This window comes from Mirounga leonina, unplaced genomic scaffold, assembly GCF_011800145.1.
Source record: "Mirounga leonina isolate KUSES-001 unplaced genomic scaffold, KU_Mleo_1.0 Mir_153, whole genome shotgun sequence".
Taxonomy (NCBI): Eukaryota; Metazoa; Chordata; class Mammalia; order Carnivora; family Phocidae; genus Mirounga; species Mirounga leonina.
Genome location: NW_023270387.1, coordinates 1,423,532 through 1,444,096, shown reverse-complemented (window position 1 = coordinate 1,444,096; position 20,565 = coordinate 1,423,532). Strand labels below are relative to the sequence as shown.

General features: G+C 39.2%; 1 protein-coding gene across 2 annotated transcripts in view; it reads right to left on the bottom strand.

Moving 5' to 3' along the window:
* Window positions 1-20,565, bottom strand: part of DYNC2H1 (dynein cytoplasmic 2 heavy chain 1) — a 284,386-nt gene that overhangs the window by 171,069 nt on the left and 92,752 nt on the right. For both annotated transcript variants that reach the window (XM_035008811.1, XM_035008812.1), the window contains exons 56-62: window positions 15,537-15,650; window positions 14,851-15,011; window positions 13,639-13,762; window positions 12,719-12,840; window positions 10,685-10,771; window positions 7,840-7,966; window positions 241-382 (exon numbers count right to left, since the gene is read on the bottom strand). In XM_035008811.1, coding sequence (XP_034864702.1) covers window positions 241-382; window positions 7,840-7,966; window positions 10,685-10,771; window positions 12,719-12,840; window positions 13,639-13,762; window positions 14,851-15,011; window positions 15,537-15,650 — 877 coding nt within the window. The remainder of the gene's footprint in view (window positions 1-240; window positions 383-7,839; window positions 7,967-10,684; window positions 10,772-12,718; window positions 12,841-13,638; window positions 13,763-14,850; window positions 15,012-15,536; window positions 15,651-20,565) is intronic.

The following is a 20,565-nucleotide window of genomic DNA, read 5'->3' as shown; positions in this document are numbered from 1 at the left end:
CATTCATCCATTATCAAAAATACTCCGTGGTCTCAGTTTCATAGAGTGATTTTAGGAATAGAAGAATCATTGCAACAAACAATTCAGAGAACAATTACAGAATTGAGCAAATCTAAAGTAGATTTGGTTTCTTTTAGCTTACAGAAAATTTTTCTCATTTAGAAAAAGTAAAATGGCAAAAATTAAAAGATGCATTTTTAGGATATTGAAATTTCAAAATGTGAATGACTAAATACAAACTTTCAAGACAAGCTGATTTGGTCCATTCTTCCAAACAGGTTTTTCTCAGACCTTCAGGAGCAGCAGAAAGATACGTAATAAATGCAGCAGCTAGCTGAGCTCTCTTAGGAAGAGTAGCTAATTCCTCTGTTATCTCTGCAACCTGGACAAGAAGAGAGAAAGCAGGTGAGGGAGTAGGGTATAGATATGTTCTAAAATGTGAAAAACATGACAGCTTCATAAACTAGAGTTTTGACTGTAGAAAGAAAATCATGTATTGGTTTAAAGTAATAAGCCCTGTCCTGAATACAATTGTGAAAATGTAAAAATATCAACAAGATCTCTCAGACCCTGCTGAAATTTTTAAAAATGTGTGCAATACCACTATTATTTGTAAAGATGAACATATTTTGTCATTGAAATTAAATGTATGAAATGTATGAATGTATAAAAATGTATGAAATACCGCTATTATTTGTAAAGATGAACATATTTTGTCATTAAACATTCCTAATGAAGCAGAACTTTTATCCCAATTATAGTTAAATACTACCAATTAGCATCACTTTGTAAACTACCATTAAGTACAGAGAGTATGAGCAAAGGTACAAAACAAAATTGTAAGGAAGCATGGAGACTCATTAGTTAAAAGCATAGTGTGGCTGCAGAAAGAGCAGCAACACAGGAGTAATGAAAAGAGAGAGGCAGAGACAATGGGCAGGAAACGCTGTGAATGGTTTTCCCTGCACACAAAGGAGCTTTTGTTGTAAGCTGCAGTGGTAATGAACCACTCAAAGTGTTTAAACAAGACAGGGAGGGATGTAATGAGACTGGGTTTAGAAAGATTATTCAGCTGACAAATGAGGAATGGACCAATTTAAGGGTCAGATAGGATGGAAACAAGTCAGGAGAATTTAGGCAAAAAAATAAAATAAAATAAAATAAAATAAAATAAAATAATTGGCATTAAAGACAGAAGACAAATATGAGGGCTATTTGCAAATGGATATGACAAGTAAATAAGGAAATCTGAATAGACAGGTTATTAGTAGTGAAACCCAATCAGCAATCAAAAAACTCGCAATAAACAAAAGTCAAGGACTGTATGGCCTCACAGGTAAATCCTACCAAATAATATAAAGAAGAGTTATTACCTATTCTTTTCATATTACACTAAGTGAAATAAGTCAGTAACAGAAATACCGTATGATTTCACTTACCTGAAGCATCTAAAAAACAAAATGAATGAGTAAACAAACAAAAAGCAGAATCAGACCCATAAAAACCGAGAACAAACTGATGGTTTAGGGGATGGACAGAATGTGTAAAGGGGAGGAGACATAGGCTTCCAGTTGTGGAAGGAGTAAGTCACAGGAATAAAGGGCATCGCTCACTTTGGTGAGCACAGTGTAACATACAGACTATGTTGTACACCTGAAACTAATGTAAAATGGTGGGTCAACTGTACTCAAATAAAAAAAAACATTTTTAAAGAAAAAACAAACAAAAATACCTGCTCGTCTCAAAGTATTCCAAAAAAATAGAAGAGGAAGAAAAACATCTAAATTCATTCTATGAGGTCAGCACTACAGCACTACCCTGGCACCAAAACAGACAAAAACACTACAAAAAAAAACTAAAGGCCAATATTTTTGATGAACAAAGATGTAAAAGTTCTCAACAAAATATTACCAAATCAAATTTGACAGTATATTAAAAAAAAAACCACCACAATCAAATGGGATTTACTCCAGGAATGCAAGAGTGCCTCAATATTTGAAAATCAAAGTACTACATCACATTAATAAGAAGGGTAAGAGCTCTATGATTATCTCAAGAGATATGGAAAAACCATTTGACAAAATACAACACCCATTCATAATAAAAACTCTCAACAAAGTGGGTTTAGAGAGAACATACCTCAACATAATTAAAGTCATATATGAACAGCACACAGCTAACGTCATACGCAATGCTGATATAAAAGCTTTTCATCCAGGATTAGGAATGCCCACTTCCACCAATTTTATTCAACATAGTATTGGAAGTCCTAGCCACAGCAATGAGACAAGAAAAAAATACGAAAGGCATCCAAGATGCTAAGAAGTAAACTGTCACTATTTGCAGATAACTTGATACTATACATAGAAAACCCTAAAGGCCCCCCCAAAAAACTATTAGATCTGATAAATGAATTCAGTAATGTTGCAGGATACAAAATTAATATACAGAAATCTGTTGCATTTCTATATATTAATAATGAAGTAGCAGAAAGAGAAATTAAGAAAACAATCCCATTTACAATTATACTAAAAAAAAATATATCTAGGAATAAATTTAACCTGGGAAGTGAAAGACCTGTACTCTGAAAACTGTAAGACACTGATGAAAGAAACTGAAAGCAATACAAACAAATGAAAAGATACACCATACTCATGAACTGGAAGAATTAGTATCATTAAAATGTCTATACCACCCAAAGCAATCTACACATTCAGTGCAATCCATCAAAATACCAAGAGCATCTTTCACCGAACTAGAACAAATAATCCTAAAATTTCTAGGGACCCACAAAAGACCTTCAATAGCCAAAACAATCTTGCGGGGGTGGGGGGAACTAGAGCTATCACAATCCCAGATTTTGTTGTACACCATTAAGTTATAGTAATCAAAACAGTATGGTAGTGGTACAATAATACATCAGTGGAATAGAAGACAGAGCCCAGAAACCCACATCTATATCATCAATTAATTTATGACAAAGGAGGCAAGAATATACAACTGGAAAAAGTCTCTTCAAGAAATGGTGTTGGCGAAGCTGGAGAGCTACATGCAAAAGAATGAAACTTGACCGCTTTCTAATACTATATACAAAAACAAACTCAAAGCACATTTAAGATCTAAAAGCATAAAACTCCTAGAAGAAAATAGGCACTAATCACTCAGATGTTGCCCACAGCAACATTTTTCTAGATATTTTTCCTCAGGTGAGGGAAACAAAAGCAAAAATAAACTAATGGGACTACATCAAACTAAACTGCTTTTACACAGCAAAGGAAACTATCAACAAAACAAAAAGGCAAACTACTGAATGGGAGAAGATATTTACAAATGATGTATCCAGTACAGGGTTAGTAAGCAAAATACCTAAAGAATTCATACAACTCAACACTAAAAACCCCCAATAATCCAATTTAAAAATGGGCAGATGACCTGAACAGACATTTTTCCAAAGAAGACACGCAGATGGCCAACAAACACATGAAAAGATACTCAACATCACTCATCATCAGGGAAATACAAATCAAAAGCACATGAGACCTAACCTCACATCACTTAGAATGACTAACATCAAAAAGACGAGAAATAACATGATGCTATAAAGAAAAGGGAACCCTCATGCACTGCTGGTAGGAATGTGAATTGGTGCAGAGACTATGGAGAACATTACAGAGGTTCTTCAAAAAATTAAAAAGAGAAATCCCATACAATCTAGTAATCCCACTCCTGGTATTTACCCAAAGAAAATGAAAACACTAATTCAAAAGATAAATGCATCCCTATGCTCACTGCAGTATTTACAATAGCTAAGATATGTAAGCAACCCAAGTGTCCATCAATAGATGGATAAAGAAGATGAAAGGATAAAGAAGCAATCAAAGACGGCAATGGAGTACGAGGACCTCAGGCTCACCTCATCCCTCGAACTCAGCTGGGTAACTATTAAAACATCCTAAATACCCCAGAAGTCACCCTGAAGACTGACAGAACACACTCCACAACTAAAGGGAGAGAAGAAGCCACATCGAAGAAGGTACGAAGTGTGGAGATGTGGTCTGGGGGAGAAAGGGATTGCAGGGGCTGCAGAGGGGAGGGAGCCCTGGTTGCAAAGAAGCGGGAGAGACAGGGGTACACCGGGGAATGCACAAGGAGAACGCTTCCCCAAAGCCACAGTCTGGGAAAACGACAGGGGCTGAATTTCTTGAGTTCTTGCAACCAGCCAAGATTAAAGCCTGGAGTTTTCAAGGTCAGCGGGCTTGCCTGGGCTAGAGCCTGGAGGGCACTGCCCTACCGCTGGAGAGGAGGCAGGCAAACAACCCAGAGGCGGACAGTGTGGAAACAGTGATCTGGAAAACCTGAAAACGCCTGGGGCACATGGGGGGAGATTATTCGCTCTTCTTGGAGAGGCAGCGTTCACAGAGCCGCCTCTCTGGGAACAAAGGAGCCCGCTGGCCCCACTCCCCTCCCCGCCCCTCAGCATAAACACGGAGCCACCTGCAGTAAACAGCGCAGCGCCCACACTGGCTGCCTAACCTGCTTACACCAGGTCCCACACCCCTGCGCTCTGCCGGGAAGGCCCTCCTCCGGCAGGCTTGCTCAGGCCCAGAGCAGCAGGCCCCTCCCCAGAAGACAAACGGAAACCTCTGCCCACACCACGTCTCCCAACCAGGGAGTTCTGCAAGGCCTCAGTTCTGGTGGAGTTGGTGTCAGGTCTCATTTCACAAGCAGACCAGCGCACACCTCATTAAAACTCGCCACATTCAGGCCAGGGACCAAACACTGTCCACAGAGGGCAAGGAGAGCCCCTGCAGACCATTGGCCCGAAGGACAGAGCGGCCAAACCACAGCAGCAGAGTGCATGCAGCACACATCTGAGACACTCCCTGAAGCACCAGGCCCTGGGCACTGCAGACCTCTTCTTCATACTCTCAGGATGGGTCATATAACAGGCTTTTCTAACACAGAGAGAAGGAAGAGACACAGGCAAGATGCCAAGACAGAGGAATTTCTCCCAAATCAAAGAAAAGGACAAAGCCACAGGCAAAGATCTAAGCCAAACTGATATAAGTAACATGCCTGATGGAGAATTTAAAGCAACGATTGTGAGGATACTCGCTGGGCTTGAGAAATGAATGGAAGACTTCAGGGAGGCCCTTACCACAGAGATAAGAGAATAAAACAGAATCAGTCAGAGATGAAGAATGCACTAACTGATCATGGAAACAGGACTGATGCAAAGAACGGCAGGCTAGAAGAAGCAGAGGAACGAATTAGTGATCCAGAAGACAAAGTAATGGAACATAATGACAATGAACAAAAGAGAAAGAAGAATTATGGAACATGAGAACACACTTGGAGAACTCAGCGACTCCATCAAACATCATAACGTTGGTATGACAGGAGTCCCAGGAGAAGAGGAGGAAAGGGGGCAGAAGGTTTATGTAAGGAAATAATAGCAGAAAACTTCCCTAATCTGGGGAAGGAAATGGACATCCAGATCCAGAAGGCACAGAGAATTCCCATCAAAATCAACAAAAGCAGGCCAACACCAAGACATACTGTAGGAAAATTTGCAAACCACAGTGACAAAGAGTCTTAAAAGCAACAAGACAAAAGAAGTCCTTAACTTACAAGGGAAGACCCATAAGACTAGCTGCAGATCTCCCCAGGGACACTTGGCGGGCCAGAAGGGAGTGGCATGATGTATTATTCAACGTGCTGAATGGGAAAAATCTGCAGCCAAGAATACTCTACCCAGCAAGGCTGTCATTCAGAATAGAAGGAGAGATGAAGTTTCCCAAACAAATAAAACTAAAGGAGTTCATGACCACTAAATCAGCCCTACAAGAAATATTAAAAGGGACTCTGTGAGTGGAAAGGAGAGACCAAAAGTAACAAAGACAAAGGATCAGAGAAAATCTCCAGAAACAAGGACAAAACAAGTAATAAAACTGCAGTAAATACATATCTGTAAATAATTATTTTGAATGTAAATGGACTAAACACTCTAATCAAAAGACACAGGGTATCAGAATGGATAAAAAAGTAAGACCCATCTATGTGCTGCCTATAAGGGACTCATTTTAGAACTAAAGACACCAGCAGACTGAAAGTGAGGGGATGGAGAACCACCTCTCATGCTAATGGACATCAAAACAAAGTCAGACTGGCAATACTTACATCAGACAAACCAGACTTCTTTGTTCTTGTATTGTTTTTGTCCTGCTTTGGTATCGGAGTAATATGGCCTCATGGAATGATTTTGAATGTGTTCCCTCTATTCCATTATTTGTAAGATTTTGATAGAGACTGACATTACTTCTTTTATATGTTTGGTAGAATTCACCAATGTAACCATGTGGTCTTGGGATTTTCTGTGCTAAGAGATTTCCAATTCCTAACTCACCTTTCATTCTTCTTATTGGTCTAAGAAAATTTCCTATTTCTTGGATTCACAATTCATGATTCAATCATGGTAATTTGTGCATTTCCTAAGTTATCTGATTTGTTGGTATATAATTGTTTTTAGTAATCTGTTATCACACTACGTATTTCTGTGGTTATCTGTTGTACCGTTTTCTCTCGCATTTCTCATTTTGACTTTCAGTCTTCTTTTTCTTAATGTAGTTAAAGCACTGCCAATTTTGTTTATTTTTTTGGAAAAACTGGTCATTACTTCCAACGTTATATTATTGTTTATTTTGGTCACTATTTCATTATTTCTGATTTTTCTTTGTTATTTCTTCCCTGTACTAATTTCAGCTAAGTTTTTTCTTTTTCTAGTTCCTTGTGATTGTATAATGTTAAGTTTTTTATTTGGAATTTTTTTCTTCATACAAGCATTTACAGCGTAAATTTCACTCTAACATATGCTTTTGCTGTATCCCACAGGTTTTGCTTTGAGATATATTTTGATTTGCTGTTTGATTTCTTATTTGGCCTACTGCTTGTGCAGTAGTATGCTGTTTAATATTTATATATTAAATATTTAATATTTACATTGTAGATTTTCCAGCTCTTTTTTTATTGTTGATCTTTAGTTTCATACCATTGTGGTTGGAAGATATACCTGGTATAATTTCAGTCTTCTTAAATTTGTAATATTTGTTATGTCTCTTTTTATGTGATTTAACCAGGGGATTCTTCTGTGTATTCTATTTTTCTTGGATGGAATGTTTTTTATAGATCTTTTAGAACAATGTATTCTGAAGTATGCTTTAAGTAAAAAATGTTCTTGGTGAAAGCATATCAGAGGAGATGGGCTCCTGGGTGGCTCAGTCAGTGAAGCGCCTGCCTTCAGCTCAGGTCATGATCCCAGGGTCCTGGGATCGAGTCCTGCATCGGGCTCCCGGCTCCACAGGGAGCCTGCCTCTCTCTCTGGTGGGGGGAAGGAGGGGGGAGTCGAACTAGTTCAAGAAAAACCCACCCACCAACCAAAACAAAACAAAACAAGAGACAGCACTTTAACAAAGTCAACATAACAGTATTTCTAGAAGGAGTAAGCGGCCAACAGTGTCAAATCCTAAGCTGGTGGTCCCAGAAGGCCTAGTCCAGTGGGATTTCCCTTGAGTCATTTCCGTTCCTGCTGGCCCCCTGGTAACCTACACAACTACGGGAGGAACAGGCTGCACTCAGATGCACACATACAGAAACATTCTGCTTGAAGATGAACTCACATCATGGCCCCGTACGTCTACATCACTGACCCTCAGCCAGCTCAAAGTGCACGGCTACTGCCCTCCTGTCTTCTTTTTCTAACACATACAGTACACTGCTGATTTTCTGTGTTTTAAAGGAAGCCTCTCTCTGACGGCCGTGCCCCCGCTGCCCCCAGCCAACCTGTGCATTCCAGCGCTTGTGCTCTCTATTGAGCTGACTGATCAGGACCTCCGCAGCTTGGATTGTCTCCTGCGCTCTGCTCACTTCAGCTTCCAGTTTGGCGGCTTCTGACGTCCTGCTCTGGAATCTGTGAAAACGTTAACATCAATTAAAGGCAAAGGGATTTAAGAGAGATGACTGAAGGAGCCTTAGTAAGTGAGCTTTTCTCTACGTTAATGGTAATACTGATAATATTTGCGTTCAGGATAGCACGAACGCAGCAGACCCAGCAGGGTGCAGATGTGAAAGGCAGGGCTGCTCGAGCACAAACTCCTCCCTGTGATGTTCAGGGCCCTGTGGGAGGGTCGACCCCCCCCGCCCCCGCCGCCTCCTCAGTTTTCCCTCATTCGAGCCTCCCATGTCAACCTCTGAAGGATAAACACGCTATCCTCTTCTGGATATCCTGCTTCTTCAGGACGTCCCACATGCCTGGAATACCTTCCAGCCCCTTTCTTACCCCACCCCCCAGCACTCTAACTCCTTCAAATATCTACCTATCAAAAATCTAAAGAAAATTTTAAAACTCACTTCAAATATCCAACCCATTACATATATTCTTTCCCTATGTGCCCACTTGCCCAAGTTTATAACCATCCTTTTAAATTATTTTCCTTAAAAAATACTTGTACAAATTATTTTATTAAATAAAATAGTAATATTCCAGCTGATTACCTAGTCCTCCAATAAATACATAAGTACTTATAAAATGCCCAGGATTGTGCTAAGCATCAAAAACAAAACAATAAACAGCAACAAAAAATCATGTCATGTAATCCTCAGAACAACAGCTCAAAATAAGTGTTATGATTCTCACGTTCCAAACAGATTTTCTTACAGGTTTCACCAGTAAGTAGAGGATCTAAAATCCACCCACGTATGGGTGCATCTGACACTATGTTCCATGCAATTTACAGTGCATCTTATTGCCTCTCTAAGCGCTCAATTCCTTCTCCTACACATGGGAGTAGAACTCAGTTTTCCAGTATGGTAGCCACCAGCCACAAGTGGCGATTTAAATTTAAATTAACTAAAAGTAAACAAAATCTGAAATTCAATTCCTCAGTTACATTACCCACATTTCAAGGGCTGGTGGCCACCACACTGGATGGTGCAGACTACAGAATTCCCATCGTGTCATCAGCTCCGCTCGAGACCTGGAAGTAGAGACCACACCTACTCACCTCAGCAACTCATACTACGTACATGGTTCTGCCGTAAGTATTTGCTGAATCAAGCTAACTTGAATGTTTCTGTATAAATTATACTAAAATGGCAAATGTCTCAATTCTGTCAAGTTAGAATTTAAATATTGATAGATCATATTTATTTTTCAACTACTTTTTTCTTTGTACATATATAAGAAAATAAGATTGTCACTCACAATCTAGGGTCAATTAAACCTTAATTAAGAATCAAGTAAATGGCTATTAACCGGCATTGATTCATTCTTGATAATCACTCTAAACTGGAAAATGCCATTCTGTTTTACTTAAAATTCAAAGTTAATTCTGAACGTTTTTTTAAACAATATTGACAGTATGGCATAGTGATTAAGAACAGGAACTTTATAGAGTGAGACAAATCTACGATCTAGTGCTAGCTTTGTCAGTTACTAACTGTTCAACGTAGGAAAATAAACCTTCCTAATGTGCAGGATGAAAATACCCACCTCTCTGGGTTTACGTGAAGTACTAAAAATGACACGTATGTGAAGTGCCCAGCACAACAGATCACACGTGTACTACCATATGTGAACCACCCAATAAATACCAAACACTTGGCTGAACAGTAAGCACCAATTCTCAGCATAGGACACTGAAAGGAATAAATACTTTCCTCACGCTTCTCTAATTATATCTAGAAGAAAATGATGAAGTTTCTTTCTTGTATCTATAACATACAAAAAAATTCAGAAATATTGAAATGACTGGATTTATGGGTTTGAGGCATTTTTTTTCTCTATAAGTAAATATGTGTAAATATAAACAAGATCATTATTTCCTGTATGGGGAAAAAAATAATAGTTTTCAGTCTGATCAATTTATTTCTTGGTACAGTAATTTATATTTCTTCCATAAAAAAAAGATGGAAAACGGAACACACCACTTGAAAAAAAGTATGTATTTAGAAAAGTTGGAGTCTTACAAAACTAGAAGCAAATGATAACATAGCACAGTGTTTAATCACATATGCTCTAGCTTTCCAATTTTCACGATTTTTAAAGGGACACGGTCCCACATTTGCTATGATTCCCACACCAGTATTTTCCACCCTATACTCTACAGCAATCACATGAAGCCAGAGGTTAAGGAAAGGTTTTATGATTAATAATATTCATAAATGGTCCTGAAATTTAAGTACGATATTGCGTAAAGGAGTATGTTTTTAAACATTCAAAGTACAAAACTAAAAGGACACAATAGTCTTAATGTGATCCTGCGCCTCAGGCAGATTACAGAACAGGTCACGTGAAGCAAGTCTGGATAACACGGAAATGCAGACGCCAAATGTAAGGACCTTGGGCATGAACCTACTACATTCTCTCCCTCTTGCGCGAGTCTCCCGTGGCTCAGGAGTAGACACAGGGACAGCTCCACAAGGGAGACTTCAACTGTGTTTGTTCCTACCAAAATCAGTTTAAAAAAGGAATACCTTCTATATTATTTCATATGCTTCCCTATTTTAGAGTGATAAATCACTAAAGAAAGTGAAAATAATGATTATAAGATTTCCAAAACTGAAACCTTAGTTTTCAAATATCCAAAATACATTTTTTTTTTCAAAATACATTTTAAACTTAACTTACTTCTCTTTGAGTTCTGATACTTTCTGGCCAACAGAATTTAGAAGCTCCTCTAGTTTCCTTTTTCTGTCTTCAGTTTTCTTCAAATTTCTAAAATATAATTCCATTTTATAAAAGTCATTCTATTTTACATATCAACAACAGCAGAAACAAGCCCTTCTATCCCTTCTAAAGCCCTACCAAATGAAACCAAGGGAATTAAAAAAAAAAAGATATTCATGCACAAAGATAAAGAGAATGAAAGAGAAAAGGACTGCACTGGAGTGACTTTAATAAAATTTTGAAAGGTGGTAAGTGACATAATGGAATGCAAAATGCCAAAAGTTGAGGGGCTGCAGGAAGAAAAGTCAAAGAATTCCCAATGCTCAGGAACTGAGGACAACAGGTCCTCTGAAGATAACAGAGCTGAATACAGAAAGTTTTCCAATAGTTGATATAATCAATCCATCAACCTCAGATTCCCTCCCACACTGAGAATGGACTATCCTCTTAACACATCCCTGAAGGTCAAGCTTAGAACCCTCACCCACCCCCACCCATACCCTAGGCAGAAAGTAGGAAGATTCTTCTAGAGAAGACTAGACTTACCTCCTCCCTGCAAAATTACCCACAACATCTGAGAGACTGCCGTCAAATGACCATCTCCCACTGCTGCGAATCTGTGCTTTGCACAAACTGACTAAAGGATCTGTCAAAACACAGACTCCAAGGCCTCACACCCTGGCACTCCCAGCATCTCTGACTCAGTAAGCGTAGACAGAGCTCAAAAATGGGGGCTCTTCCCAAGTTCCCAGGGGACGCTGATGCTGCTAGCTTGGGGATCCCACTTCGAGAACTACTGCAATAGAATAAGGCCTTCAAAATTGTGAGATTTAAACTACTTCTCACCTAGTATTGTAAACCCAGGTAATTTTAGACGGGCAAGATGTCAAAACATTTTTCATCCTATATACCCTTTCTAATGTGGAGGATGTGTTCTAGAAAAATGAAGGACTAAACTAAGAAAGAGAAGGACCCGAAACAAAAGAATACAATCAGAAAAGAGAAAGAGATGAAGATAGTCGCTGGAACCGTGGTGAAGAGAAGCCTGAAGAGAATAGCTGTTAGCAGCAGGCCTGGGGAAGACGGACCCACATTAGAACAGGAGGACAAAAGGCTCTAGGAGGGATAATAGTAAGAAAGAATACATAAAACACAGAGATTCTGAATATGGTTTAGGGTCTGTTTTAAGGCTGTGGATAAATATGTGATATGTCAACAGAAAAAAAATAATCAATTTTAAAAATGAGGAAATTATTAAGAAAAAACAAAAAGATGTACAAGAAAGGAAATATACCCATAAGATACGGTACGTCTCAACTGTGGAAAATACTTATATACTCAAAATAATATAAACATTTAATATTATTCATTACAAAAATATGTGACAAATTAACACAAAAATTTCACATAAGTATATTGAGAAAAAGAAGTATAGGCAGCTAACAGTCTCCTTGTTCAGGGTAAGAAGAGATGAGGTCACACACAGATCAATCGAGAACATAACATGCCTCTCCTGCGCATAGAACCAATGCTGACTTAGGAACAACCACCAACTAAAAGTAAATGTTAAACTGTCCCCCTACCTCCCAGACCATGTGTTATAAAATATATACAACACATTTCCTAGAACTCAGGAGAAAACAAATTTAAAAGCCCTAACTTTCCAAAACCTACTTTTTTGTACCTTAATATTACTCATTCACAAAATTTAACTCTTTGTAAAAGAACTTCTACCAATTTATCCTTCCAACAACATAATAATGGTAGGGGGGAAAAATGAGTTGGTTCTGCTCTCCAACTTCTTTTAACTGCATTTTCTTTTGATCTGTTTAATTTAATTTTATTTAACTGACTCATGTTATATGTTTTAATGCTGTCAGCTGCCTTTTTAGGTATAAACAAGAAATATAACCTAGATAAACCCCAATAACTAAGTCATTAAATTGGTGCAAATAAACAAAGGTTAGACTTCTTTATATTCAGTATCTCACTCACGATTCTAATCCCGCTTGCTCAGTTTCCAGAGGCTGAATGCGCTCCAGGACGTGGGAGTACTGGACGTTTGCTCTGACCCACGCAGCCAGAGGGGCGGCCGCCGTGCTGGCCCGCTTCGCATTCTGAAACATCCATCTCAAGTTAGCCAGCACCCTAACTTCATTTCAAACAAAAGCAAAGGTAATCCTGGTCTATTTTGCTTAAGCATTTAATAATTTATCCCCCCAAATGAAGTTTTTGGTTGACAGTTAAATAACAATAATGTGAATTGTTATTTTCATTAAGATAACCTTGAACTTTTGCTTCCAAATAAATATTTGGAAGCACATAAATATTTAATAAAATGATATTTTATTGACCTAAACACTCCATCAGCTACATTTATAATGAATATGTGTCTGTCCACAATGATGTTCAGGCATCAGTTCTTCTCTTCTGTCCATGGGACACATCCTTATTGGATAAAAGCAACCCTGAAACCATGTTACCAACATCAGAGATGATGCACAAAACATTTTGTATAAGAGATCTAAAAAAAATCCCAGCATCATGGAATTTAAACTGTTCACTGAAATGAGATACAAGTGTCCTCAGGCAAGTATCTGTTATTATATGACAAATATGCAGGAAGGAAGAAAGGCAGACCAGGCAGGCGGGAAGTTCAGAAATGACAGACTGATACTAAGATGCAAACATGTTGCACGTACGACACTGACTGTGCTCTCCAGACCCACCTTGATTCCCGCCCACCTGTCTGCCGCTCGAGGCTTCTGACACACAAGCCCTACGGCCCACTATTATCGTTTACTCTTAGTCTTTAGGCAGTGTAAATAATCGACAATGAAAAGCCATCACGTTTTAACAAGCAGAATATTACAGAGCATGGGAAGGGGACTGATGGCGTAGCTGTTAAAAATTACCTTTGAATCAAAAGATCCCTTATTTTTATAAAGAAGTTCTTCAACGCTCTCTCTTATTTCCTTGGGAATATTTCGTGCATCAAAAGTTGCTATGTCTTCTCTTACACCTCTTTTTGCAAGGAAACTAAAATTAAAACATTACTTCAAATGAGGCTAAATAAAATTTGCCATTTCTGACAATAACACCGATTTAACAAAATGGTGTATGCAGTACTTTTCATCCACTAGTTAACAAAACATAGGGTCCTGAAGTATCCCAGCTTCTCATGTGCTGCCCGTCACTTTGTAAAGACCACAAGGGTGAACTCCAGAGAGAGGCCCCGCGGTTCCTCGCCTCCTGTCGATAATGTGCAGCGGTGAAGGGCACGCTTCACAGTCCTCGGATTCTACCCACATCCCTTTCTGTGAACTGCTCTGTGCTCGTCTGTTCTAGGATAGGAGAGAAAATTTCCTGACTCCGTTCTAAGAAAGGGACTCCCAAGTGTTCCTCAACCTGCACCTCCCTTGCCACCTCTGGATAGGAAAGGACTCCACCATGACCCCCAGTCCCAGTGTGGATCTGAGTGTGGGCACAAACCACAACACTGTCACCAGAACGTGAAAGCTGAAGCCACGCGGCTGCATGTTTCGTTAACACCCGGCCTTTTCTCTCCCTGTGCGTGTCTTGTATTATTTACAGGGCTCCTGCCCTCGCTGCTTCGGCCCTTGTCTGACTCCACCAAGAGTGCAAGACTCTGAGGAGAGCGACAGTATTTCCTTCATCAGTAAATCACAGGAAACACAATGCTCTGTACCGTGGGCGGGCCAAATAAATGATGGCATTTATTGAGATGTTCTTCAAGATTTTAGGCATTCTTTTTTTCCCTCTGTGGATACTTATATCACACGTTATGGAGAAAGGAAAATACAGATCTTGATATAGGATCACACAGAGTATCTTGAAATATTACAGCAAAATGTATAACTAGGTAATTAATGAAGCACAGTTTGAAAAACAATGTAAGAAGTATTTAAAAATATGAAAGAGGGGCGCCTGGCTGGCTCAGTCAGTACAGCATGTGACTCTTGATCATGGGGTTGTGGGTTCAAGCCCCATGCTGGTTGTAGAGATTACTTAAAAATAAAATCTAAATCAATCAATCAATCAATCAATCAATCAATGTGTACTTCACCGGTGAAATAATAACATTTTTCACAAATTCAAAAACTTACCTTTTCATGCTCACCCAAGATGTATCAAAGATACCCATCAACCTTAAAACGCCCTCAAGAATATCTCTGATGACATCAGGTGGCATACGCAGTGAGCGAATTTCTGAAAGAGATTCTGGCTTAATGTTTCCAACTGCTAGTTTAGCTTCATTGACTAGAGGCTAAAAAGACAAAGAGCATTTTTACTTTCAAAAAATATATATGTAAAAATCACTAACTCTAGAAGTTACTGAATATTTGTCATTTTATTAAAAATAACTCGTTATTAATATCCTTTCTCTTCAAATTATCAAAATGCTTTGAAACCCACAAAATACAAAATCTTCAAATTCTTACCACCATAACTGCAAGAGTCTAATTTAGAAAAAATCCCATTTGTTTTCAGACAATTTGCCATTTTCAAGAGGCTCCTTATATTCTATGACTAGCTGGCTAATAACCTAGTGAGGAGCCAAAAAAGAGCCTGAGAGTTTGACTTAATTTCCCTACAACACATTTTTCTCCTCGACACTCAAACAACATGGCTCACAGGAACGCGGATGGTTTCTGATGACCTCCCTTCTCCCGGCCGACCTTGCTTCCTGCGTCTCTTCCATGAAGACCATTCGGTTGGAACCCATGCTTGCTAATACTGCTAGAACTCCCAGACACAGCCGGGAGTCAGACAACGCTCCGCTGTAGCCTACCTGCACCTCCTTTAATTCATCGTCAATTTTGTTTTTTCTTTCTTCAATTTTAACAACTTCTTCTGCTATTTTGTGCTTCAGTCTTTCAAGTTCTGTCTTTTGCTCACTAGCATCCTAGAGGAATATTTAAATGGTATTCCAATTAATTTTCATGCACTTGATATTTTAAAGCATGATATCAAAAATATAAATTATTTTAAAATAACATCTTCTATTAAATGTTTTCCTAATGTTAATTGACATGAAAGTTTCTAAGATGCCTGGGAAATGAATGTTATAATTTACTACGTATTTACTATCAGGAAGTTTCTATGCTTTATTTGTTTTAATGTTTCCAAATAGCAAAGCAATAAATGCTTATTATATAAAAACCAAGCAACTCAGAATTGCAAAACTTAGAAAATTATCATAATATACATTTAACACTTGGAATAAATAATTCAGAGAGGTTGGTACTACTATGCTCATCTCATAAATGAACAAACTAAAGTCTTCTATAATTTTTTTTTTTTAAAGATTTTATTTATTTATTTGAGAGAGAGGATGAGAGGAGAAAGAGAGCACATGAGAGGGGGGAGGGTCAGAGGGAGAAGCAGACTCCCCGCTGAGCAGGGAGCCCGATGCGGGACTCGATCCCGGGACTCCAGGATCATGACCTGAGCCGAAGGCAGTCGCTTAACCGACTGAGCCACCCAGGAGCCCTAAAGTCTTCTATAATTCTAACAGTAAAGACTAACAACTCTTAGAGACTACAGTGTATTAGAAGTTTGTGTTTCTACACTTTAGACAAAAATTGAAATCACGACACAATATGATGGTAAATAAATCAACAAAAATCAGTACAGATTCAAAGAACAGTAAATGACATACTAATAACACGTGAACTCTCTGTTCATGCATGCAAGTATCAAGGATCCCACATACGGAAGGAGGAAATTTGTCAAGAAATCTTTCGAGAGTCCTTACATAGGTGGTTCTCAACCACGTTCTGATCACCAGGGAGCTTAAGAACGAACACCTGGTGTCTGTTGCCAGGTCTATCGAAGCACTTCATCTGGGTGCAGGCAGGGTGGGTGCAGGCAGGGTGCACAAAGACCTAAAGCCGCACCAGGTGGCTCCAATCTGGAGCCGAAGCTGAGACTCGGGGCACCGGCCAGCTCCTCCACAGTCCCACCCTGAACCCCCCTGCATGTCAGTGCGACTGGAACGTGGGCTCCTCAGAAGGGAACTCACGCGGGGTTCCATCACACACGCCAACATCCTCCAAGGCCCAGCACGCGTGTTGTTCTGCCACCTGGAAGTGAGCCCTACTCCAGGATTTTACAGTATTTAATCTGTACTTTTCTCAAGTCACAGACCTGGAACTGCAAGCTTTGCAAGTTCACACAGTTTGATATTTAGCTATCTCTCCAGACTATACTTTGTTATAAAATAATGAACAGAAATGTCTAGAGTTAAGCAAAATTACTAGCATACAAGATACCCAGCGACTCTTCTGTGTCTCAGCTAGGCAAGACAGCTAGCTACCGTCATAGAAAACCCTTCTGCGGGGGGCCGACCACAGGGCAGCACAGCCGTCCAAGTCCGACTGCAGCTCGCCAGTGTGAGGGCACATGGGCACACGCACTGCTCAATGGTCTCCTTTCATCAACAGCATTATCCTTCACACAGCCTTCACTTGTTTCATATTTCAAATTACTCTTCAAAGGTAAGGAGGTGACAGGTATTTTTTAATAATAAAAATGGCTGTCTGCTTTACATAAATCTTTATAGTAATTTGTTTCCAAAATACCTTGAGGAAAAAGTGATGCTAAAGTTTTATAGTATGAAAATTACATTTGATTTTCTATTACACTACTTACCAGGTCAGGTACTCAATAAAATTATCCTGGAAACACTGAATGTGTACATAACCATTATGTATCTGGAAATGTTACTGCTTTTGAAAGTTTCCCAAATGCCAATGGAATTATTTTGGCATATCAGGGGAAATTTTGATTATGTCATTCAAGTCAGTCTAGATAATCCTCCTGTGAAGCTCACAGTCCTTAAGAACCCTACCCACATTCAGATTTCCAATGAAGACGACCAAACTCACAAAGAAAGCTTCTTTTGTGAATAAGAATAAAACAATCAAGTATGAAAAAGTACATAAGAAAATAGAGTGGGAAATAGAAGATTTCATAAAGTACCCTCCGAGAGCTAAGGAGAGATGAGGCAACAGTGAAAGAGACCAATAAAAAGGGACGCTGCAGGGGCGCCTGGGTGGCTCAGTCGTTAAGCGTCTGCCTTCGGCTCAGGTCATGATCCCAGCGTCCTGGGATCGAGCCCCGCATCGGGCTCCTGGCTTGGCGGGAAGCCTGCTTCTCCCTCTCCCACTCCCCCTGCTTGTGTTCCTGCCCTTGCTATCTCTCTCTCTCTATGTCAAATAAATAAATAAAATCTTTAAAAAAAAAAAAAGGGGGACGCTGCCAAAAGGAAGCATCTCCTGAGAGATAACATCAGAGCAGGAATGAAAAGCTCAAGAGGTGAATTAGAAAATGAAGAATTTTTAAAGGAAGTAGAGCAAAAAGAGAAGGAAAAAGGTGAGAAAACATAAGAGAATCAGAGAAGCAGTCAGGGAAGTCCACAGTCCAAGTAACAAGCATCCAGGAAGGGAAGACAGAGACATGGAGGGAGGGGAGTATGGCCACATGCAGTAAGGACACTTCCCTGGACTGCGAAAGGAAGTGTCCTGGGGCAGAATCCACACGGTGTCCAACACAGTGAATGAAAGGAAACCTAAGCCAAGGCAGATCATGTCACCTTCAGAACAATGACTTCCACAAAGTCTCAAGAGAGGAAAAAAGAAAAAGATCACCTGCAAAGGATCAGAACTTAACAGAACTTGGGAGTGTTTCGGTCACGACAACAGAAGCTGGAAGAAAATGTCTGGAAACAAGGGGATTACATTTCTTGATGACTGACCATGCTGAGCATCTCTCTGTGTGTTTACTGGCCCTTCCTATGTCTTCTACCATGCAGCGTAGGAGGGTTCCCCTTTCTCCGCATCCTCGCCAACACCTGTTGTTTCTTGTGTTGTTGACACAAGATCTTCAAATCTTTTGCTCATTTTTAAATTAGACTTTTAGTTTTATTATTGTGTTCTAATGGTTTCTGTATATTCTGGATACAAGTCATTTATCAGATTTATGTTTTGTAAATAATTTCTCCCAGTCTGTGACTTGCTTTTTAATTTTCTTCAGAACTTATTTCACAAAGGAGAAGTTTTTAATTTCGATAGGGTCCAATTTCATCCATTTTTCTTCTTCTTCTATTTTGGTATCACATCTAAAAAATCTTTGTCTCACCCAACATCATTTTCCCCCGTTTTCTTCCAAAGTTTTATAATTTATGCTGTACATTTAGATCTAGGACCCATATTCAGTTAATTTTTATACAAGTTTAAGGTAAAGGTCTTATTTTTCTCTACATGGATATTTAAATACCATTGTTTAAAAAGACCATCCTTTCCCCATTTAATTGGCATTTTGTATAAAATCAATTCAAGTTTTAGTTTATTTCTGAACTTCATAGTGTTCCAATGATCTGTCTGATTATCACTACACCAGTATCCACTGCCTGGATCACCATAGCTCAAGTCTTTTTTTTTTTTTTTTTTTTTTTTTATTTACTTAGAGAGCAAGCAAGAGAGAGAGCGTGAGCAGGGGGAGCGACAGGCAGAGGGAGAGGAAGAAGCAGACTCTGCCCTGAGCAGGGAGCCTGATGCGGGGCTCGATCCAAGGACCCTGAGATCATGACCTGAGCGGAAGGCAGACGCTCAACCAAATGAGCCACCCAGGCATCCCTCAGTAGTAAGTCTTTGAATCATAATTCTTCCAACCTTATTATTTTATGAGTTTTTGTGCCACTTCCTTTTATTGAGATTTATACATTAGTCTATTAAATATTGAAGTTAATTTTAATTAAAAGAGGCATTAGACTTGCAGTGAGGTTAATAGTCACCAACATGGAGATGGACAAACATATATGAGATATAATCAAGAAGATAAACTTACAGAACTTAGTGATTCATGAAAGGTAGGGACTGAGAGAACATATGTCTAATATAATTTATAAGTTCTGTCTTGAACAATTAGCTATATTGTCAACAACACAAGAAACAACAGGTGTTGGCGAGGATGCGGAGAAAGGGGAACCCTCCTACGCTGTTGGTGGGAATGCAAGCTGGTGCAGCCACTCTGGAAAACCGTGTGGAGGTTCCTCAAAAAGTTGAAAATAGAGCTACCATACGACCCAGGAATTGCATTACTGGGTATTTACCCAAAGGATATAAAAACACTAATTCAAAGGGGCACATGCACCCCAATGTGTACAGCAGCATTATCTACAATCGCCAAATTATGGAAGCAGCCCAAGTGTGCACCGATAAAGAAGATGTGGGATAGAATACACATACACACTGGATGTGACCCAGCCATAAAGCTCAGAGACGTTTCAGAAGACACGTCTAGCAGATTATTGGGGATTTGAGTCTGAAGCTCAGATGAGAGCGTAGGGCTGAAGGACAAGGGAGATGGATGTTGCGGGGGTCAGCACAGAGCAGCCTGGGAGGGCACGCGGACACAGCGCCTGCGCGGACAAGAACGTCAAAGACGTCTCCTCTGAAAGGTTCGACAAAGGCAAAGCAATGGCAAAAAGTGGATAGAATCAAAATATTAAAGTATCATGAAAGTACAAGTAAAATGAATAAAGACTTATTTTGTAAATCTTGAGAATATTAAAGGCAGGAGAAAAAAACCCTTGAAGCCTGAAGGAGATAGTTTTTTAAAAAATAAAAGGAAATCTCAACTTAACTAGCAGAGGGTAAACAAAATCGCTTAGACAAATCTATACCAACGTAAAATGTTATATATTTACAGGGTTTAGATATATTAGTATATGGTGAATTGAGAAGAATATAGCTATGATTTTAAAATAACATGGGAAAATACTATGCTTTTCCACAAAAGCTCAAGTACTTAATACC